Consider the following 21,006-nt stretch of genomic DNA (forward strand, 5'->3'; position numbering starts at 1 on the left):
GACTGACTGTAGGAGAGGAGCACGGGGGCCATGGCTCCAAGCCTAGGGAGACCTGCCTTCACCAGGGCCCACAGCACAGCAGCAGCTGGATAAATTTAATCCAAACAAGGGCCTATTGGCAAAAGAGATCAGGAAAAAATGTACCAGAAAGTGTCTGTTAAAATCTTTTACTTCCACTAAGAGATTTAAACTCTCCCAAATATAGAAGTACCAAATATATTAAGGAATCAACAGACTTGCCCAAATCTTCATATTTTACCCACATTTACCAAAATTCCTCCATATGTTCCATTTATTCATTCTTACTGAGTGCCAATTATGCACAGGGCGCCACATGCTAGACTCAGGAAATGTACAATCTATTGCTTTTCCAGGCTTATCTCCTCACGTGACTAGGAAAAGATACTAAAGGTGTCTGTCTCTAAATGCGTATGTGCAATGTTTATTCAAACAAAAATGACAGATTCCATACTTACAGAAAGTTACTCAAAAGGTGAGTTGAATTTATACAATTTCTTTTAACTGTGTGCATTTGGCAATTAATTTGACTGGCCTAAAAGAAGAGTAGACTGCATCTGGCATAAATTTGGTGGAAAAAAGCTAAAAACATTGCCTATTAAAAAAAAGAAAGGCTTTCACAGATCAATATAGTACTTACAAAAGTGAATTTCTAGCATGTAGGTTATTCACTAGAACCTAAAGCATACTATGACACCTCAAATCTAATGTTATAATGTATACCAATTATGGAAGCAAAGTCTCCCAGCACCCCCAAATTCTACACAAACACCCTTCTGCAAGTGAGATTAAAGTAAAATATTCCATTCCAAATTTTGTGATTTCACACACAAAATTCTGAGGACTCTAAAATTTGTGTGCTCAAGAATGCCAGTTTAATCCCTGTGGCTGTCTTACTCCCATATCTTTCATGTGGCACTTTCGGTTCTTCCCATAACCCGTTGAGGGATGCTGCTGTTTTTACCAACGACAATACTTAGAGAGCCAGCTTATTGTCTTTACTTCCAAATGAACAAAAGGTGTGCCGTAACAATTCACCCCAACTATCGGTCATTTCTTCAGGCATTCCTCAGACTCAAAACACCCATTAATAAATTAGAAGGGAACAGTATTTTAACTTGGCACACAGCAGCTGTTCAGTAAATATTTGCTGAGTGAATGAACCTATCAGAGAAGGCACCTGTCTCTACAAACTCATGCGGAGGTACGGAACAATCCAGGACAACCTAGATATGTGGGGATATTTTTTTTTTTATAGTAGTTTCTGTTACAAGTAATTATGGATTTGGTGGCAACAAGAAGCACTTTGCTGTTGAGATGCAAACAAAGTATAAAAGCTGTTACACATCGTTTCTGGACGGTTTTCAATATCTTGGATATAAGTGGGACTTCAGGGGAAAATGACAAAGCAGGGTCATCTGTTTATTTCATCATGTATACTCTAGGATGTATGGGAGCTGAAATGAGATGAATAAAAGCTCATTTACTCCTGGGACCATCCTAGAGTTAACAGGTACAGCACACACTTTATCCCTACTTCCAAAATATTGGGGTAGAGTTTTAATGTTAGTAAGTAAAAAGCCGTTGGGCCTCAGTTCCCAAATTTTGCTGCACAGTGGAGTCACCTGGGGATTTTTAGAAACATAATGGCCCCCGGCCCCCCAAATTGTGATCTAATTGACAGAGTGCAATCTGTGCCTGGGATTTTTAAAGCTCAGTACACGATTCCAATGTGCAGCAATCCGGGAACCACTGTCCCAGGGTTTTTAAATTCAGAACTTTCAGCAACTTACACCTGAGGTTGGAGAATCTTCAGCTGAGTGAGGATGTCCTTCTGTACCCTGGGATTAGCTGTGGCGGTAAGGGCCATCACTGGAACAGAAGGGAACTTCTGGCGAAGCATATTCATTCTTTTATAATCTTGGCGAAAATCATGTCCCCACTAGTTGGGAGAAAAAAAATACCACTTTTCAGACTATTTGGATCTTCCTTACATAAAAAGCAAACACTGCTCACTGTATTGAGAACTATCCTTTTTTTCAGTGAGCTAGAATAAGTCACTGATTTCCCTCTATTCTGAAAATATATATCCTGTTGGTAGTATGTATTTATTGATATTCCAAGTCACATAAACCAGTATTTACCTGACTGACACAATGTGCTTCATCAATGACAAAACGTGCCAAGAGCTTCCTCTCATACAGATTCTCCAGAGTGGAAATCAGTCTATTACTCGCACAGACCTAGACCAGACATGTATCCATTAGAGATCTGAAAACATTTAAACACCACATCACCTTAAGGACTCTGTTGTCTTTAAGTTCCACTACAACTTAGGCTGCATCAACACCTCCATATAAAAGGAGTTCTTATTTCAGTGTTTGAAGAGAATTGGCAGAAGTAATAGAAAATTCCAAATGAGACCTCATAGAATATTCACCCTTCATTTAGCAAGCAGTTATGTATTGGGCCAATGGTTCTAAAACATTTTTTTTGCCTCAATATACCTGAGGTTCACCACACGTTTACGCTGGTAACAGGGTTACAGATGTGTGTCGTGGGAATGCATGTCATTTCGGGGGGCGACACATACTCTCGCATGTATGTATTTCATGGTTCTGTCTATACAGGGCCTAGAAGCAATGATATCCCAGTAGCAATGACAACATCTGGCAACCACGTCTAGATAGGGACATGTCAAAAGGACACAGAAGCAGTGAGATGGAGCTCTTCTACTTGCCAAGTCAAGGACAATTAGAAGATCCAAATAAAGAGAACTGATTATAGCCCCCTGACAAATTAAGAACCCATGATTTTATGTTGATATAAATATATATGTAGGTAAAAGGGAAAGCTCTTCCTTACAGGAGAATGCCAGCTAAATTAAAAAATCATCATTTGGCATCCATTATAGTCAACACTGATGGAGTCATCAACGGATGATAAAGACTCTCCTGGGTCAAAGTCTGATGAGTAACAGGATACTTATACAGTCTCAGTGTGCCCCACAGCAGGATACCTACTCATTACAAAAGCAAAAAATGTATGTTTATTTTTGTAATTATTATATTAATGGCAACAACAACAACAACAAAGAAATCATTGTACAGTGGAGAAATTGGGCAGATGCTACCTCAACCAAGTGATCAAAGTTAACATCACCAGTAGTGGAATGAGTGGACATCAAGCGCGTCCCAGTCGGACGCACTGAGCACCTACCAACACCTGTGATCCTATTGCCCAAATGAGCGACATAAACCTAGTCATGAGGGGACACGAGATGCACTCGAGCTGAACGGCAGTCCTCAGAACTACTGGCCTTCACGCCTCACCACTGTCAAAATCAGGAAAGACAGGAAAACTTTAAAGAGACATGACAACCTAATGCAATCCATAATCCAGGATTTCCTTTTGCTATAAAGGACATTATTAGGACAACTAGTGAGACTAGAATAAGGTTTACAGATTAAGTCACTGTATGGCATCAGTAAACATTTTCTCATTTCAATGATTTTTTTTTTTTTAAAGATTTTATTTATTTATTTGACAGAGACAGACACAGCGAGAGAGGGAACACAAGCAGGGGGAGTGGGAGAGGGAGAAGGAGGCCTCCTGCAGAGCAGGGAGCCTGATGCGGGGTTCGATCCCAGGACCCTGGGGTCACGACCTGAGCCGAAGGCAGACACTTAACCGACTGAGCCACCCAGGTGCCCCGGAATTTGTTTTTAGGAAATGCACAGTGAAGTGTTTAGGGTTGAAAGGGATATCATGTCTGCAACCTACTCTCAAATATTTTAGGAAAAAAGTAAAGAGAGAGAAAGAACGATAAAGCAATTATAGTAAAATGTTACCATTTAGGGTTTCTGGGTGAAAGTTATACAGGAATCCTTGTACTATACTGTATATCAGAAATTACGTCAATGGCTAAGTCGGTTGGTGGCTCAGTCAGTGCTCGTGCTCTCTCTCTCAAATAAATAAATAAAATCTTTAAAAAAAAAGATCATGTCAAGAATTTAAAAATAATACGTATTCTAGTGGGCTTTAATGAGATAATAGAAAAATATATTGGTCTCTGCTTCCAGTTCCTGGCACAGAGCTCTTGAAACCCTTGTAATTTGCTAAGTGATAAGAATAGAAGCCTCCCTCGGGGCGCCTGGGTGGCTCAGTCGTTAAGCGTCTGCCTTCGGCTCAGGTCATGATCCCAGGGTCCTGGGATCGAGCCCCGCATCGGGCTCCCTGCTCAGTGGGAAGCCTGCTTCTCCCTCCTTCACTCCCCCTGCTTGTGTTCCCTCTCTCGCTGTGTCTCTCTCTGTCAAATAAATAAATAAAATCTTTAAAAAAAAAAAAGAATAGAAGCCTCCCTGATTCTAGTATTTGTCTCTGACCCCATCCCTGACACAAGGCTCCGAAATCCCTTCTAAATTCTTAAGTGATAAGAGCAGCAAGAGTCTTTTGTTCGGGTGTGGTGACTCTGGGTGGGCTCCCGGATGGCTTCTGGGTGGGGGCTGCTCACCAGAGAGACCAGCCACGATCAGAAGCTTGGAATTTTCAGTAGCACCCCGTCCTCTAGAGAGGGGAGAGGGGCTGGAAATGATCCTGCCTAAGTGAGGAGGCTGCCACAAAATCCTGAGAGTCGGGGGTTTGGCAAGTTCCAAAGTGGACGGTGAACGCATGCACACCGGGAGGGTCACTCATCCCAGTGCCACGGCGACAGAAGCTCCTGCGCTTGGGACCCTCCCAGTCCCTGCCAGTCCCCGCCCTGTGTCTCTCTCATCTGGCTGTTCATCTGCATCCTTTATCACGTCCCTTAATAAACTGGTAAATGTTAAGTGTTCCTCTGAGTTCTGAGGGCCGCTCTAGCACATTAATCGAACTGAGGAGGGGGTCATGGGAACCTCTGATTTGTTAGCCAAATCGGACAGAAGGTATGGGTAACCTGGGGACCTTCTACTTGCTGCTGGCATCTAAAGAAGGGTGGGAACCATCTTGAGAGGCCAAGCCCTTAACCCGTGGGATCCGAGGCTACCTCTGTGCAGACAGTGTCAGAGTTGAGTTAAACGGTAGGACACCCTGCTGGGGTCACAGAGAGCTGCTCAGAGTGAGGAAAAACGTCCACACATTTGGTCACCAGAAGTGAAACACTCTAGGTGATGGAAAAGGAGAAAACACAGAAGGGGAAGACTGGGTTTTTCCCTCCTCAGGAGGCAGCACTGGGCTGTTTTTCTAACACAGCTTTAATACCATATTTTAAAATAATGGTATCAATACAAACCTTCTCTGGAGTAACATATAGAAGTTTGATAATTGGGTCTTTCTTGGATAATTGCAGGTAAATACTTGTTGCTTCTGAGTCAGTCTTATCACCTGTCAGATATGTAGCTGGAATCTAAGTACAAAAGTGGTAAACGTAAGCATATATTTATCCTTAGGTTCTATAAATATTTTATAAGTCACATATCAAACCTGGGTCAAAGGAAATATAATCTCAATGCAGTGAAAATAAGTATTTAGAACGTATTTAAAAAAAACTTCTCTTAGGCATAACTCAAAATATTCCCATTAATTTCTTTCTTTTTTCTCTTTTAGACTGCCTTTGCTTTTCATATCTGTAAGAAGATAAATATGAATTCAGTACCCAAGAGAGTCACATCCTAAGGTATGGCTTGTTTTAGTTTGGGAAAATGTATCTCCAGCATTTTTAAAGCACAGGGACGATGAGAGGGCCGTAGCATCAGGCCTGGTGGGCCACTGGGGATGGGCACCGCACAAACACATTCTTTGGGAGAAAAATCAAACCAGTGGTCTTGTTGAGGGGTGGGGGCTCATAACCTTGAAAATATGCAGGATTTGGCAGAATACATTCATATACGTTCTTAACCTCAGCCAGGAGGAAAAAGGATGCACGTGTGGGGTGCTCCTGTGTACGCATTTTGAGATGTGAAGAAAGGTGGGAACTATGCTGATCCCACAGTAGTAAGAAAAGAAATCCTTTCACATTAGTAAAAGAAATTCACATCAGCAAAATACAGGTTAAAAGTTCTTGATAAATTACATTTTTCTAGAATAAAATCAGACTGAACTACAGAAGGTTATCTGTTATAAGAATTTTCAAAGACTCGTACAACTTAATGAAACTGCTGCATTTTATTCTTATAGTTCATGAACTACTTAACAAAAAAAGGTTACCCAGAGTACTGAAATATAGTTATTTTTATGTGTTTATTAGTATTTTTATTATAATTGGTAGTGTTTTAACTTACATCCAAGGAAGTCAGCTTTTGGACTTGATCTACTATGAGTGATCTCAAGGGAGAAATGACAATAGTGACACCAGGAGAGACACAGGCAGGGAGCTGGTAACACAGACTTTTACCACCTCCTGAAAGGACAAACAAAAAAAAAAACAAAAAACCAAAAAAACAAAAACAAAAAAACCTGTCAGGTTCTATCTTGAGAACATGAAGGCAAAAGTTACAAAGTAAATCATATGGTAGTATTTAAAAGCAATTAAGTAATAGGACACCAAGTGACATTCCCCATGGTGCCAACAATTTGCCATATTCGAATGAGTCAAAATATTTAGACAATTTAAATGTGCGAAAATTACCTTTTAGGACATCTCATGTACTCATACATGAATGCAAAAGCAGGAATCAGGGCAGGGAACTTAGAGGCAATAGAATGGCTTTAAAAATCTAATTGGGAAATCCAAATGCAATACAAGGGGTATTCTACCACAGTATTAGGATGAAAATAATTACTCTGTATAATATTTAATTTTTAAAGACTTAAAATGTGATAAACTATACATCACTTAAGACCACAGTGAACATGTTTAATATTTCTTTGATGATTAAGAAAACGCTTGCAGGATCTCACTTTTTTAAACCACTAGTATGAACCTTTCAACATTAAATATCTGTGCTTTGACTCCCTGTATGTTTATCAATAAGGAAATATTCCCAATCTGCCTTTGAGATAAAAAGAAGGGTAGAACTACGCTGGTGTGTACTAACAGAAGATGAAGAGAAAGACATTCTGAGATGCACCCCCATCTCTCTGTGTAACTCTAATTCAAGATGGTAAGACAATCAGTACACATTTAATGAGAACTAAAATGATTAGTCTCTAATTTTCAACTTCTCCCATCCACTAAAGGTAGAAGCTTGTGCCAGGCAGTTTCTAGGAGTGAGTTTGTTTTTTTTTTTTAAACTGTACATCACATTCTACCTTTTTTTTTGCATGTGGGGTAAGTACATTTCATTTTGGTATATATGTACGTGTAAATGTCAAGGAAAGATTGGGAAGCTGTGTTTTAGCTTCTATTCCACTACTTAATAGGCTGTCTGACTTAGAAACACCAGCTAACCTTACCAGGCGTCAATTTTATCACCTGCAAAATGTACTAGATCAGTGTTTTTTTTGGGGGGGGGAGGTTCTAAAAGAAACCTTATTTGGATCTTTATCTGTATAAATCAAGAGGTTGAAACTGGGGTGGGAAGACCCTCAAAAAGCCCCTCGAAGTCCTAAAGGACCATGAAAAGTCCATGAAAAGTCTAAACCACTGGACTAGATCATTGTCATGATCCCTTCCAACTTCTGTTCTGCAATACCAAACCAAGTCAGAGCAGGAGACAGTGAACAACAAGTTAATGAAATATGAAACGCTGATTATTAAACCAGTGTTGTCTAAATTCTACAATCAGCTTGAAAAAGCTCAGATGCTTGCTCAACATAATTTAATAACGATGGCAATAACTAATTGCTAAAGTTCACAGCAAGGTGGGTAAAAGGCAGAGGGAAGGCTCCATGTAAGTACCACAGCTCGGATTCCTGAGCTCCCTATGCTAAGTGCTGCTTTAATATTCCTTCTTGGATGACTGTAAACCATCAGACAGCTGTTACAGACTTTAATGGCACAATGAAAAGTCCTGGATCTCTTCAAAACGGAGGCCAAGAAAGCTATGGCTAAACGCTTTCCGTTTAATCCTCACGACATTCTGTGCAGTATTATCATCATCCTCCCTGCACACAGGAGGAAGCCGGCGCTCGGGGTGAAGGGCCTCGCTCAAGGTCACACTGCGAGTAAGTGGCAGGGCTGTGCGTTGAGGCCAGGCCACTGCTCCAGAGCCGATGATCTTAACCACCCTTCAACACTAGACTGTGCCAAATAAAGTGCCAGAGATGGGCAAGGTCTCTGACGGTAATTTTTTTGTTCAAGTTCCAGACTAATTTAGACTTAAAAAAAAAGAGAGAGAGCTAGAAAGAGGGAAATTCTAGATCGATTCAACACAACAAGCTTTGAGCTGCGAACCTTAATGGGCTATTAGTGTTATCATGTCAACAGAGGACGTGAGGTAATACACTGTCTCACTGAAGCACAGGTGGTTTAGAGGTCCCTTAATGATGGAAATACCATGTGGGTGTTCGTTTTATTTCTACTAAAGGGCTTTCATTTAACATCTGCCAATGGACTCCTGCCAATTTACATCTAAAAATACATACCAGTGGGCATTAAGATAAAACAGTCTTCACCCAGCAGCGCAGCATTGATCGCCTCTAGCTGATTAGTTCTAAAATTATGCAGGCCAAATTTTTTATGAAAAATCTTCATCATTTCTTTTGTATGAGGAAAACTAAGACTTTGGAAACGCTCATGTTTCAGATTTCTGGATGCTAAATTTTGCGCCGACTTGTCTGAGAAAATAATCGATGTTAAGAAAAATCAGTGCATTATTGTTAACAAGTCAGTTTTAGCATTTACCCTTTGCCACACAAAATCAAAGGCATACATGTCCCTGCAGCACATCTTTCTTTAACCACTTATCAGGGTTTCATCCTCGCCAAATGTCAAAGCCGCCAGAGACTTCCTGAGGCCAAATTCCAGGCTTTTCCTTGATCTTTCTGCAGCACCTACCACTTACTATTTCATTTATTCCCTTCTTCCTTCTCTCTTGACCTTCAAGACAATCATGGGTTTTCTACTTAAATTCTCTCTCCTGGCTCCACTTTCTCCACCTGCCCCTTATAGTTGGGAGTCTTTGCAGACTTGAGAGTCTTTTAGCCATTCTTGCTTTGGAATTCTCCTAGTGCTCTGATCTTAAACATCACCTCTGTGCACAGAATGCTCTTTCGTAAGGTCCCACTGACACCTGCCGAAGTGCCGGTCCTGCACGCGTCTCCAGATGTCTGCAAGACATTTCTACCTGAATGACTTACCAAGACTTTAAGCTCCACAAGTCTTAAAATAGCCCTCCTCAGCTTTTCTCCCAATCAGCTCTGCCTCCTGACTCCCCTGCTCTGCTAATGGTGTCACAGATTTCTCAGTCACTGGGTCTGAAACCTCGGAGGCATCTCGGCTTCCTCTGCTCTTCTTCCAACGTGTCTATCACATCCACCCCCCTGCTCTGCTCCCTGCTCTGCATCCCTGCTCTTGCAGCCCTGGTTCAGCACATAGAACAAGGGGTGCTCACGCCAGCTCTGGCAGTCTCTCTCATCCCAACACTCGACTGTCTCAAAGATAATTGGGAACATCAAGTATGACACATTCTAACGTGATACAAAAATAAATCCATTAATGGTTATTCTAAAGGTCAACAGTGTAACTGTTAAGAACAACCTCCGTGGTATTAAGTCATCAATGGCAAAAATAGGCAAGGCTGTACTTTATAAAACCTTACACATAGAAACTTGTTTCAGTTAAAAAACACTTGGCAATAACTTTACAGGGTTGATGTAAGGTTTTAAAATTAATTTTGGCTTCTCTCTGCAGCCTTTCCAGTGACTAATTGCACTTCTCCACAAACTTCTTCTAAACTGTGAGCTCCAGGAGGACAGGGACTACTTGTTGCTCATCTGTCTATGACCAGAACGCAGCACAGAACAGGGCCGGAGTGCGCACTCCATAAATATTTGTTGAATGAATTAAAAGGATTTTAGGCCCAAAGAAATAATTTGTCTTTTTTCTTTTTTTAGAGAGAGAGTGCGCGCGCGCACAAGCAGGGGGAGCAGCAGGCAGAGGAAGAAGCAGGCTCCCCACTGAGCAAGGAGCCCAATGCAGGGCTCCATCCCAGGACCCTGGGATCATGACGTGAGTTCAAGGCAGATGCTTAACCGCCTGAGCCACCCAGACATCCAAGAAATAATTTGTCTTAAGAAATTTCTGACTTCATGTCTTTCTTAGACTGCCCTGCATGTTTCTCTACTTTATAAATTGATCAATTTTCATCAATTCAGAGTTCTAAAAATACATACAATTACAGTTTTAACATATAAATTCAGCCTTGCTTTTACTCATCCCCCAAATTATTAAAAACTTGGTCCTTATGAGCTTTATTGTTTTAGGGACTTAAAAAATGTTAATTTAAAGGCAAAGCACATTTGTAATGACTTTAGAGCTTTACTACAATAGGTTATAATTAGTCATTTTATAAAACTACAGCTGCTACGGAGACAAAGGAGCAACTTGCTTTTGAAATTGTGATTTGTAATTCATAGTATCAGCAGGAATTTGCATAGAAACAATGTACTTTTCAAGCAAGGATGATTTGCTATCGGTTTTCTTACACAATTCTGATTTTGGACAGTTATGTTTTCATATAAAATATAAGCATTTATTTTAAACTTACCAGTGTAATTCTGAATTGACTCTGAGTTTTTATTTTGAGCAGTAGATGCCACTGGAAGACAGTTTGTCTTGGCTGAAGAAATTCTTTCTGATACTGGCTTAACTGGCCGACCTTCCTTAATAGGTTGACAGACAGCTGTGGAAGATTTGCTGGCTGCTAAATTATGCATAATATCTTCCCAGTCATCATCATCATCATCGTCATCAAAGCCATCTATGTCAAAAGTGTCAATATCACAGGCAGCCTGGATTTCTCTTTCTAAGTCATTTATTGGTGCAGCGCGTTTATTCTGATCTTTCACAGCCGTGCTTGTGAGAACATTTCCCGGGAAGTAAGAGCTTTCATTTCTTTTTTCTATCCTTGGTGTTTCAGCCCAGTTGCTACTTACAAAGGACTTCTGTAAATGGGGACTGAATAACGGTCTTTCAAGGGGATTCTTCGTGGTGGCTGAGAATCCTGTCTTTCCCGGGGTAGTAGCCAGTAAACACTCCCTAGTGGAACTGGAATGTGAGGGAAGGTGTGGAAAATTTAACTCCTTAACAGAATTCCCTGTAGGACAGGAATTGCCCTTTGGAAATGCATCGAGAGCAGAAACAGATGCCATCCCCTCCAGAGGGCTACCAGGTGAGTCAGGCCTGCATCTCCACCCTGAAGCAAGAATACTGGCGTCCCTTGTATTAAGGTCAGCTTCGGCCAGGAGCTTCCTTCTGAAGAGGAAACAGAACACCACATGAAATGTGAGGCCACGCAAGTATACCTTTAGTTTTCATCCCAAACTGTGGCGAAATATATCCTCTTTTCCTCAGTCTCGAAAATGTGAATACAAATGCTAAAGGGGCGGTTTGGAAAGTAAATAAATTTAAAACATAAAGCACAGTGATAATTAGCCTATTCCGTTTCCTGCTCAGAATGCCTGGAAATTCTGCCCCATATGTTCTGACTTAGGTCGGTCGAAATGTAATCAGATATATTCCAGAAGAAGAAAAAGTAAGATACCTTATGTCCCGCTGCTGATGCAGTTCATTCCCACAATCCAGAGCTTTCAGTTCATCATCAGGAATAGTATCGACTAATTTACAGATCTGGTCCATCACGTGAATAAGCTGCTGCTGCAAACTTGTCTGTCTAACTATAAAGTGTTATAATTTCGTTAATATTTTTCCTTGAAAAAAGACTTACAATTTTGACAGTCACGCATGTCAAATTGACAGTAGTTTAACAACAAGATTATGAACTACCCTATATTGCCATATTATCTGCCTGTGAAATAATCTGAAATCATGTTATCTCTACTTTATTTCACGAGAGTCCAAAACTGCGTTATCATCATTTCATTTCATGTTAGTTTTCAGTTATTTCTCTCAGGGTAACCAATGTCATTGTAAGATGCAAAGGTTTATCAGCTTACTATCATTTTTCACTAACTTCAGGGGTAAATCTCACCATGCCCAGACAAGGTATCAAGAACTCCACCCCCCCTGCAGTCCCAGGCTGCTCGGCACCCACGCTTCCTTCAAGGAAACAACTCAGCACTGAGACTTTCTCTTTGGAGACACCAGGCCCCCAACCTCTGGGCATCTGATGTCAGGCAGCTCAAAGAGAAGTAGGTCTGGGAGTTTTCTGACTGGAAAAGAAGACTTCTCTTTTCAATAAGCTGTACAGGCTGCTGGTGGCCGCCCCTGCCACCACCCCGGGAAACACAGCTTGAAAATAAGACCCACACAAGGGAAAGCGGAAAACGCGAAAGAAAGGAGCGGGGGGACTGAGATGGGGCCAGGGGGTGGAAGAGAGGCGAGAAGACAGGTGTGAGAGAGAGAAATGCCTGGTGATGATGTTTGCACGTCAGAATCCGGCCAGCCCGCTCCACATTTTTTAAATTTACGTTGTAGAACTAAGAAAAAGAATGTCAAAGAAGGTAAGGCTTTAAATGAAGGAAGAAAAGAAAGGGCTAGAGTAGCAATGGGAAGCAAGGAAGATGCCTACTCCACCCCGAGGACCTAAGGGATGTGGGAGAAATAAACGGTTTAGGTGGGCTGCAGAGGGAACTATTCTCAGGAGACAATCCGAGAGCTAACAGGAAGAGAACGGTCAGAGAAGAGAATGAGGTTACCGGGAAATCACTGGAAGAGGGCAGCCCATCGTAGGGTCCAAAGGGCAGGAAGGAGAGGGAGAGAGGACAGACGGGGGTTTGGGGAGACAAGCGTCTATGTCAGAATGACTTGGGAAACATGGACTTTTACTGTGACCGGCATGGACTAGGACGTGAGGTCGAAGATGGTGAAGAGGAATTGCTGAATCCCCGTTTTGCCTGTTTTCTCTACATGGAGAACGGGTATCAGATTGGAAAGAGGAGAATGAACAATGGTCTGAACGAAATGAAAGCCAAGATAGGCTCAGAGAGAGAACAGCTATTGAAAAGGAGCTCAAGTCTCCTTGTCTAGACAGATTACACCTCAGAAAACAAAGGAAACCCGCAAAGAATATCCCGCTGATATGTGAGGCATTCAGTGAACAGGACAGTCAATGGAAGAGCGAAGACAGGCAAACCCTGTTCTAATTTTCAAAAAATTCTGAACGGATTGCCAAAAGCTATAGGCTGGTGCTTTGGATGTTAATTCAAGGCAAAATTCTAGAACATGTTATCAAATGGCTGCTTTGTGAGCTCTAAGAAGAGGAAACGATTATAGAGTTAGCAAGAGTTCATATAAATAAATCAGTAATCTTAATGTATTTCCTTCTTTGAAGGGATTACCAGACTGGCAGATAACAATAGCTACCATTTATCGAAGGCCGAGAGTACACTGGGCCCTTTACCATGAATCCTGACAAATACCCGGCAAGGTAGAGGTCATTCTTCTCATTCCATAGAAGAAACTGAGGTTCAGAGAAGCTTCACTAATTTTCCACAGTCTCCCAGCCAGAGGCAGGAGGAGACAGGTTCGTACCTGGGGACTGCATCACTCAGAAGCCCATGTCCCCCGCCCTGTTCCCTCTTGCCGCCTCAGACCCTGAACCTGTGGAGTCCTGTGAGTCTTCTGCAGCCCCGTGGGCCAGGGAGAGCCGCGAGGTCTCAAGGCAGGTTGGTGACAACACGACATCAGCTGAGAGGGAGACCTCGGATGACATTCTGTCCTTGCCCCCGGCCTAGCCCACCACTTTATCAGTGGGACCATGCCGCACCAGCTGCAGAGCGTGTGGCTACAAACATAAACTCGGGAGCCTGCACACCGCTGGGTTTCAAGCCCCGCTCTGCCGTTGTCTAGTTCTGTGAGCACATGTGGTCCTAGTTAACACTCCTGTGCCTCGGTTTCCTTATTTGTAAAACGGGGAGAAGAGAAACTACCTTACAGGGCTGCTGAGAGGATGAAGTTAATAGCACAAAACATCCAGAAGAGCGCTGAGGACATCAGGTGTTTCAGGGACATCTCTAACAATAAATTCAGACACCAAAATAAAGAAAACGAAATTGGGAGGAAACAGAAACAACACACATATGTTGTGCATGCACACCACACGTGTGCACGTGCACACACACCCTACCACACGCGCGCACACACACACACAAGTACAGAACCCATCAAAAAAGGCCAGAACACGTTGCAGAAATATTCAGAGAATGAAAAAAGAGCTTTTGGAAGAGGGCTGATTAAAATGAAAAATCCCATAAACGAGTTAAAGATAAAAGTTGGTAAGTCTCCCAGAAAGCAGAGAAGCAAGAGATGGAAAATAGAAAAGATAACTCATGGAAGCCTAATATCCAAATAATAGAAGTTCCAGGAAGAGTGAAAGAGAAAAGAGAAGACAAACAAAAAAAGAAAAGAAAAAGAAATAGTATCAGAAAACTTTCCAGGATAGAAGGACACAGGCCTCGGAACTGACAGAGCCCCCGCGAAGTAGAAATCAGGAGTGGGAAAGGAGGCTGCCGCTTTCCAAAGTTGTAGGGTGGCTGCATTCTTTATATTAGATATTTAATAGAAAGTTTAAAAATGAATTAGAAACAAATCAAACAAAAAGTATTAAACTCTGCATGGACATCAAGTCATAAACCCAGAGTACAAACAAGGGAAAATCAGGAGGATGGAAGGTCTCAAAACCAGTATCTATAAAGAGAGTTAAAAGACCCAACAATATTTAGCCCTTAAAAAAAAAAAAAAGGGAAAAAAGAAAAGCTTCTAGGAGCTTTAGACTTATCTCACAAGGATTAAAGTTCCAGGAAAGCAAATTCTGACTCAATGTGAGAAAAAACTTTCTAACTAGTAGTGTTTTCACATTAGAGAATGGACTATCTTTAGAGAACACGAGTTTCTGGGTTATTCGAGCAAATGCTGGCTAACCAGCGTCCAGGGGTGGTTCTGTGTTAGAGCTGAGTAACTGCAAGTTTGCCATCTTATGCCAGACAGCCACAGGTTAAAAATACAACCGTACTTTGTTTTCCAACGTTAGGTGGTTAAAATATGTGCTATGTCGAAATACCTTTTGTACCGTCACAGTCTGTGCTGGTCTCTTGAGTGGGCTGCTGCGTTGTCATCCCCTCGGGCGTTAGCAAGTCCTTGGATGTGCTAGGACTATCCTTTGTGCCAGAGGTGTCAAGGTCCTTTAACATACTGCAAATTAAAAAATATAAAACCAACTGCAGTACAGACTTAGACCAAATGTATAATTTTTCCTCTCATGTTTTTCCACGACTGGTCAGACAATATATAACAGAAAAGAGAAATATGTTTTTTTATCTCTATTCTAGAACCTCTTCAAAGTCTCCCATCTTCTGGCCCCGAGAGACCTTTTCAATTCTATCTCCAATTATGTCCTTCCAGTAACCCTGTGAGGTGTCACAGGGCACGACTTACATTCCTCACAGGAGCCCAGCGTGGTCTACTTGGTCTACCTGAGGGATTCTGCCTCGCTCTCCTCTCAATTTGGAAAACCCAGGGTCCAATCTCTTCCGATAATTTATCATTCTATACAAAAATTATTAACACATATAAACATGGTCAGCCTGACTGGATACAAGAAATACTTTAAAAGTAACAAAATAAATGAGCATTAAAATTAGTGTTAAGAGGGGCGCCTGGGTGGCTCAGATGGTTAAGCGTCTGCCTTCGGCTCAGGTCATGATCCCGGAGTCCTGGGATCGAGTCCCGCATCAGGCTCCCTGCTAGGTGGGGAGTCTGCTTCTCCCTCTGCCTCTGCCTCTCTCTCTCTCTTTGACTTTCATGAATAAATAAATAAAACATTAAAAAAAAAAAAAATTAGTGTTAAGAGAGGGTACCGTGGAAATCCAAAGATAACACCTTCTGGAACTTGAGAAGGCTTCACCAAGGAGGGAGATTTGAGGAAGCCTTGAATGACAGGTATGGGAAAAGTAACGGAACGTGAGGAGAGACAAAGGACAATTCTCTTTATTTGATATCAACTGTACTTGCCTAAAGCAGGATTTTGGAATGCAATCCTCTTCGTTTTTTTTTTTTAAAGATTTTATTTATTTATCTGACAGAGAGAGACACAGCAAGAGAGGGAACACAAGCAGGGGGAGTGGGAGACGGAGAAGCAGGCTTCCGGCTGAGCAGGGAGCCCAACATGGGGCTCGATCCCAGGACCCTGGGATCATGACCTGAGCCGAATGCAGACACTTAACAACTGAACCACCCAGGCGCCCCAGAATGCAATCTTCTAACTTAATTGAACAGTGATAAATAACTATGCTTTACATAGTCTTAAAAACCGGTAATTAAAGAAAAGGCCTTATATTTTTAGCAATGTTTTCTAGATTGTCGGTTTGTCTCATTTGGCTCATTGGAGCTTAGGGTTATCATAAGGGCGTAACTGGAGATAGAAATGAAGAGGTAATGTGGGGCCTGAAGATGGAGGACTTTGAGGGCTGGCTCGAGAGGTTCGGGCACGCAGGAGATACACAAACATTTTTCTCTTTTTTGTTATTTATTACCTGACTGCTACACCTCCGAAATTAGTCCAGAAGTCACAACCAGTGTTTCAAAACAAGATAAAATACAAAATAAAATTTAAGTGTGTACTGCACATAGTGAGAGTATCATTTGTGAAAATTCTATTTCAGTTTTAAAATATATACAAATATGTATTTGAGATTGCAATGGAAAATACAGAGAGAGACTACTTTGGGAATAACCCTGGAAATAAACATTTTCCAACTGCTAAAAATCTAGGTAAAGTTAACCATGGTATGACAACTCAATAAATTAGGTAGCCATTAGAAAGAATAAAGACTATGTAGCAATATGGGACATGTTTTAAAAATGTTAAGAGAAAAGAAGAATAAAAAATTATAGTTACATATTGATTACAGCAATGCAAAAATCACATACACATGTAGAGGGTATGAAAACCTAACATGGGTAAAGAAAATGTCTGGTTTGTTGGAACTGCAAAACGACAAGCATCCCGGTAAGCTGGCTGCAAGGTCATCTGTGCAACACACACTTTTTTAATAAATAGAGAAAAAAAAACCCAGATGTTCCGTAGGAATCAGTATGGTCCAGGAAATAGCCCTACACTGGATCTTAGTCCATGTGCCATTAACTCTATCATCCTGGGCAATCCCCTGCTCCCCCCCTGGGCCTTGGCTGCTTCTCTGTTAAATGAGAATCTTGTTTAGAATCTACATTCTATATGAACTCTTGCTCAGTTCTTTCATGTTCTATAATTCTGTCCTAATTTCTATGGGAAGGGAGGAGAGGGCAGCTCCTGTAGTTTATTAGTTTTGTCATCAAATAGTAATCACACTTTTCCCTCCTCTTTAAACAACCTAACCCACCTGTTAAAACACAACCCCAGAGGAACAAGGTTATGCAGGCAAACACCTCCTTCCTGCCTGCCTTCCTTAATTAAGGTGGTATACTAGAGGGACATGTTTCTCATCAAAATACTGGTTCACAGTAAATACTCCACCACTCACCTGGACCATGATCTAGATTGGGTCAGGCATGGAGATAAGACTGACTACTAGTATTTTAAGCTATTGATGGGTTATGTGTACCACCTCGTTTTCCCATAATACTGCCAATTAACCACAACCATGTCACTGATTTACTAAAATTCAGTGAATGACAAATATAATGGCCAATTCTATTCTGCAGGGCAAAGAGAAAAGAAAAGAAGAGAAAAGAACAGGACATATTATTTACTAAGTCACTTCCCAAATAAGGAGTTAGTTTTGTGTCATTTCAGGTCTAGGAGTTTGGAAATATAGTATTTCTAGGAATATATTCCACACGTCAAAATCAACTAAATAAAACTGTTTGGAGGTCCCACGTAATTAATCATAATGTAACTTTACAGCTTTAAATACCACCAATTAAATAAAATGTATAAATAGGGATTTTTTTGATGCTGTCATGTGGATATAAAACTTTGCAGAAGCATGAAACGAATCTAAAACAGAAATGACACTACCCAGCTAAACAGAATTAGTTCAAATATCCCAGAAATAAACAATAATGTTCATTGATTAACTTGCTGTTTTACCTGAAACATTTTAAAGAGGAAGAGGCAGAAATCACTTCTTCTTCTGGAGAAGGTGGGACAAAGTCTGTATCGTAATCATCTTCATCAAGCTCAACACATGGAGACTTCTCAACTGAATGTAATTCCGTTTCTTCCAAGTTCTTCTTTTCACTACCATCTAAAGTAAAACCGTGGATAAACACAGGTTACTTTCATCGCTACTGAGACAGAAAGTGCAAGGCAGGAGCACTGGGGTGGGCGCTCCGGGCGACTCATGCCCCCTGTGTGCCCTCCTTCCACACGTCCGTGCTGGGGCTTTCTTCATGAATAATGACAGAGTCACCTGGATTAAGTCTAACGGATGCGGGAATGAGGCTGAAGATCTGCTTAAGGATTTGCATGACGGTCTCCAGTTCAATTATGAAACTTCTGTTTTTCTATTTTTCACTCATATTTCAATAAGAGGGAAGTATAAGAGATGAATCTGATAATTGTACATTGTTAACTTTACCACAAAGGCACCCTAGTTACTGAAGTCCCCCACAGTTGGTGTCTCTCTCGACTATGTGGGATAACAATGCCCAATGGTTGCTTTCCAGTTTATCTCTGACCCAATTTTCTCTTCATAAGCAGCCAGCATTTGATTAGACTACAGTTGTACTTATTATCAATCACTTTTCTGTCCCCTCTCACCCCCTAGTAACCTTGATGGGATTCAGGTGTTTAGAAGCGTTAGTCTCACACTTACAACCACTTCATAGGGCGGGTACTTCCACACATGGCTAATCTCAGCTGTGAGGTTCTGGACACCTAAAAACTAGGAGAACTAAACAGATAATGATTTGAATGTCATCTGTAATACTTTAATAGCATAATTAGATCACGTCATACATCCACATTTGGTGGGAACAAGCCATAAAGGAATTATAATGGAAAGGCTTGGTTTCACGTCCCAATTCTGCCACAAGCTAGCCAGTAGGCCATCAGGAAACCATTTAACTGGGGCGCCTGGGTGGCTCAGCTGGTTAAGCGACTGCCTTCTGCTCCGGTCATGACCCTGGGGTCCTGGAATTGAGCCCCATACTGGGCTCCCTGCTCTGCAGGGAGCCTGTTTCTCCCTCTCCCCCTGCCTGCCACTTCCCCTGCTCTCTCTTTGTCAAATAAATAAATAAAAATCTTAACAAAAAAAGAAACCATTTCCTCTATGGACCTTATAGAGCTATCCTTGGTGTTTATATAAAAACTGTATTAGAATACAATCTGTCATTTCATCCGTAGGTCCTGCCTCAAGAAAGTGGCCAACAGACTGTAACAGGTCCCTCCACAGAGCCTAAGGACAAAGGCTGTATCTATTTGCTATTGTTCCCGGTGCCTAGCTTTGAATAAATTAATACAGTCAACATACTGAAAGGAGATAAAACATCATTTTTACCTCTTTCTTCTCCTAAATGAGTTTTTAAAGGATGACTCTCCTGAGCATCTCCACGTATAAGCTCTTCAGGATTGGGGTCATCGTCAATGCAAATCACATCGTTACTGAACCATTCCGAGTCGTCATTCTGTTTCTTAGTCAAACATGCTTGCTTGCTTTCAGAGGAGGATGGAGTCAAATCAGCCTTTCCTGTATTTGCTTCGGGAAGCTGTGCTTTCAAAAAGTTTCTCTTAGACTTTTTTGATTTCTGAGCAGTGCTTACTCTCACAAAGTGATTTTTGCATGGCGTAACAAATGCTTTTGAATTTCCAGAAGTATCAAAGTCATCCATATCATCCCAATCATTGATGGTAATAAAAGAATCTGATGAAGAACTAAATTCTAATTTCTTGAAAGTAGCATTACTGGATTTCTTTACGATTGGTGTGTTCGGCGTATTACATAAGACCCCCTGTGAAACCTGCAACACCTCTGGCAATAATGGTTTTGAAACCGCTCTCCTGGTTTGCTGTCCTGCTGGAGCACTTTTGAAGTCGCTGGGCCTTGTCTGCTGACTTGTGGTGAGGGGCGGAGGTCCAGTGAAGGAAAAGGCCTCAGTGACATTAACATCTTTATCATTGAACACAGGTGTTTTCGCTACTGACACACTAGTGACAGATACATTGCTGGCCGTCGTTATTTTCTTTTTAAAAGTAAAACCTCTGAAAGATAATTGAAAAACTGAATTAGACTGATTAGTTTTAACAAACCCACCAACTATACAAACTCTAAAATTCGTTACTGATGTATACAGCAACTCCTTCACCGTATCACAAATGAGCAAAGAATCTATCTCCCTCTGATTTTGAAATTTATATGGTAACTTCAATTATACTTTGTATGCTCTGATCTTTCCAATTTAGAAGCTAATTATTCAGTTTTGAGAGTATTCGGGCCATTCCCACTACTTTATTTCTCAGGCAGGTCGTCCTTAATGTCCAGCGGGAGGAGACAGCATATAAGGAAAAGAGAAGAGACTCAAATGTGGTGACTTGTTGTCTCTCTGATACAAGTTCTGTGGGGAAGAGAGGTGACAACTGAACAGGCCACACTGGAATCTGAAGGACAAGTAAAAGGGACAAGTGTCTTGGATGTCTGCTGGCCTTGGTGACATGAAGTTTAATGGTAACTTTAAAGTCCAGCACCCAGAACAGTTGGTAAAGCTCTAGAAATTATTATTAAATATATTATTATATTATATATAATTAAATATATTATTATCAAATAGAATAGAAATATTTATTAAAGAATAGAAATTATTATTAAATATTGTCAGAAGGAGTTTGGAGTCTAGCTTGGAGGAAAGAAAAGAAATGGAGAGCTACAGTGTCCTTATAAACTGTTTTTGGAATGGATATAAAATTATATTAAAATATTAAAAGTACCTATGTGCCCAAATTTATAAGAAGA

At 41.1% G+C, this 21,006-nt stretch overlaps 1 protein-coding gene across 3 annotated transcripts in view; it reads right to left on the bottom strand.

The window, feature by feature from the left end:
* The window catches only part of BLM (BLM RecQ like helicase), an 87,332-nt gene that overhangs the window by 40,554 nt on the left and 25,772 nt on the right, over window positions 1-21,006 (bottom strand). For all 3 annotated transcript variants that reach the window (XM_081831712.1, XM_081831711.1, XM_081831713.1), the window contains exons 3-12: window positions 19,558-20,258; window positions 18,147-18,303; window positions 15,120-15,250; window positions 11,643-11,775; window positions 10,647-11,353; window positions 8,524-8,715; window positions 6,279-6,397; window positions 5,291-5,404; window positions 2,163-2,261; window positions 1,812-1,960 (exon numbers count right to left, since the gene is read on the bottom strand). In XM_081831712.1, coding sequence (XP_081687838.1) covers window positions 1,812-1,960; window positions 2,163-2,261; window positions 5,291-5,404; window positions 6,279-6,397; window positions 8,524-8,715; window positions 10,647-11,353; window positions 11,643-11,775; window positions 15,120-15,250; window positions 18,147-18,303; window positions 19,558-20,258 — 2,502 coding nt within the window. The remainder of the gene's footprint in view (window positions 1-1,811; window positions 1,961-2,162; window positions 2,262-5,290; window positions 5,405-6,278; window positions 6,398-8,523; window positions 8,716-10,646; window positions 11,354-11,642; window positions 11,776-15,119; window positions 15,251-18,146; window positions 18,304-19,557; window positions 20,259-21,006) is intronic.

This window comes from Leptonychotes weddellii, chromosome 9, assembly GCF_054177405.1.
Source record: "Leptonychotes weddellii isolate Sample4059 chromosome 9, ASM5417740v2, whole genome shotgun sequence".
Lineage (NCBI taxonomy): Eukaryota > Metazoa > Chordata > Mammalia > Carnivora > Phocidae > Leptonychotes > Leptonychotes weddellii.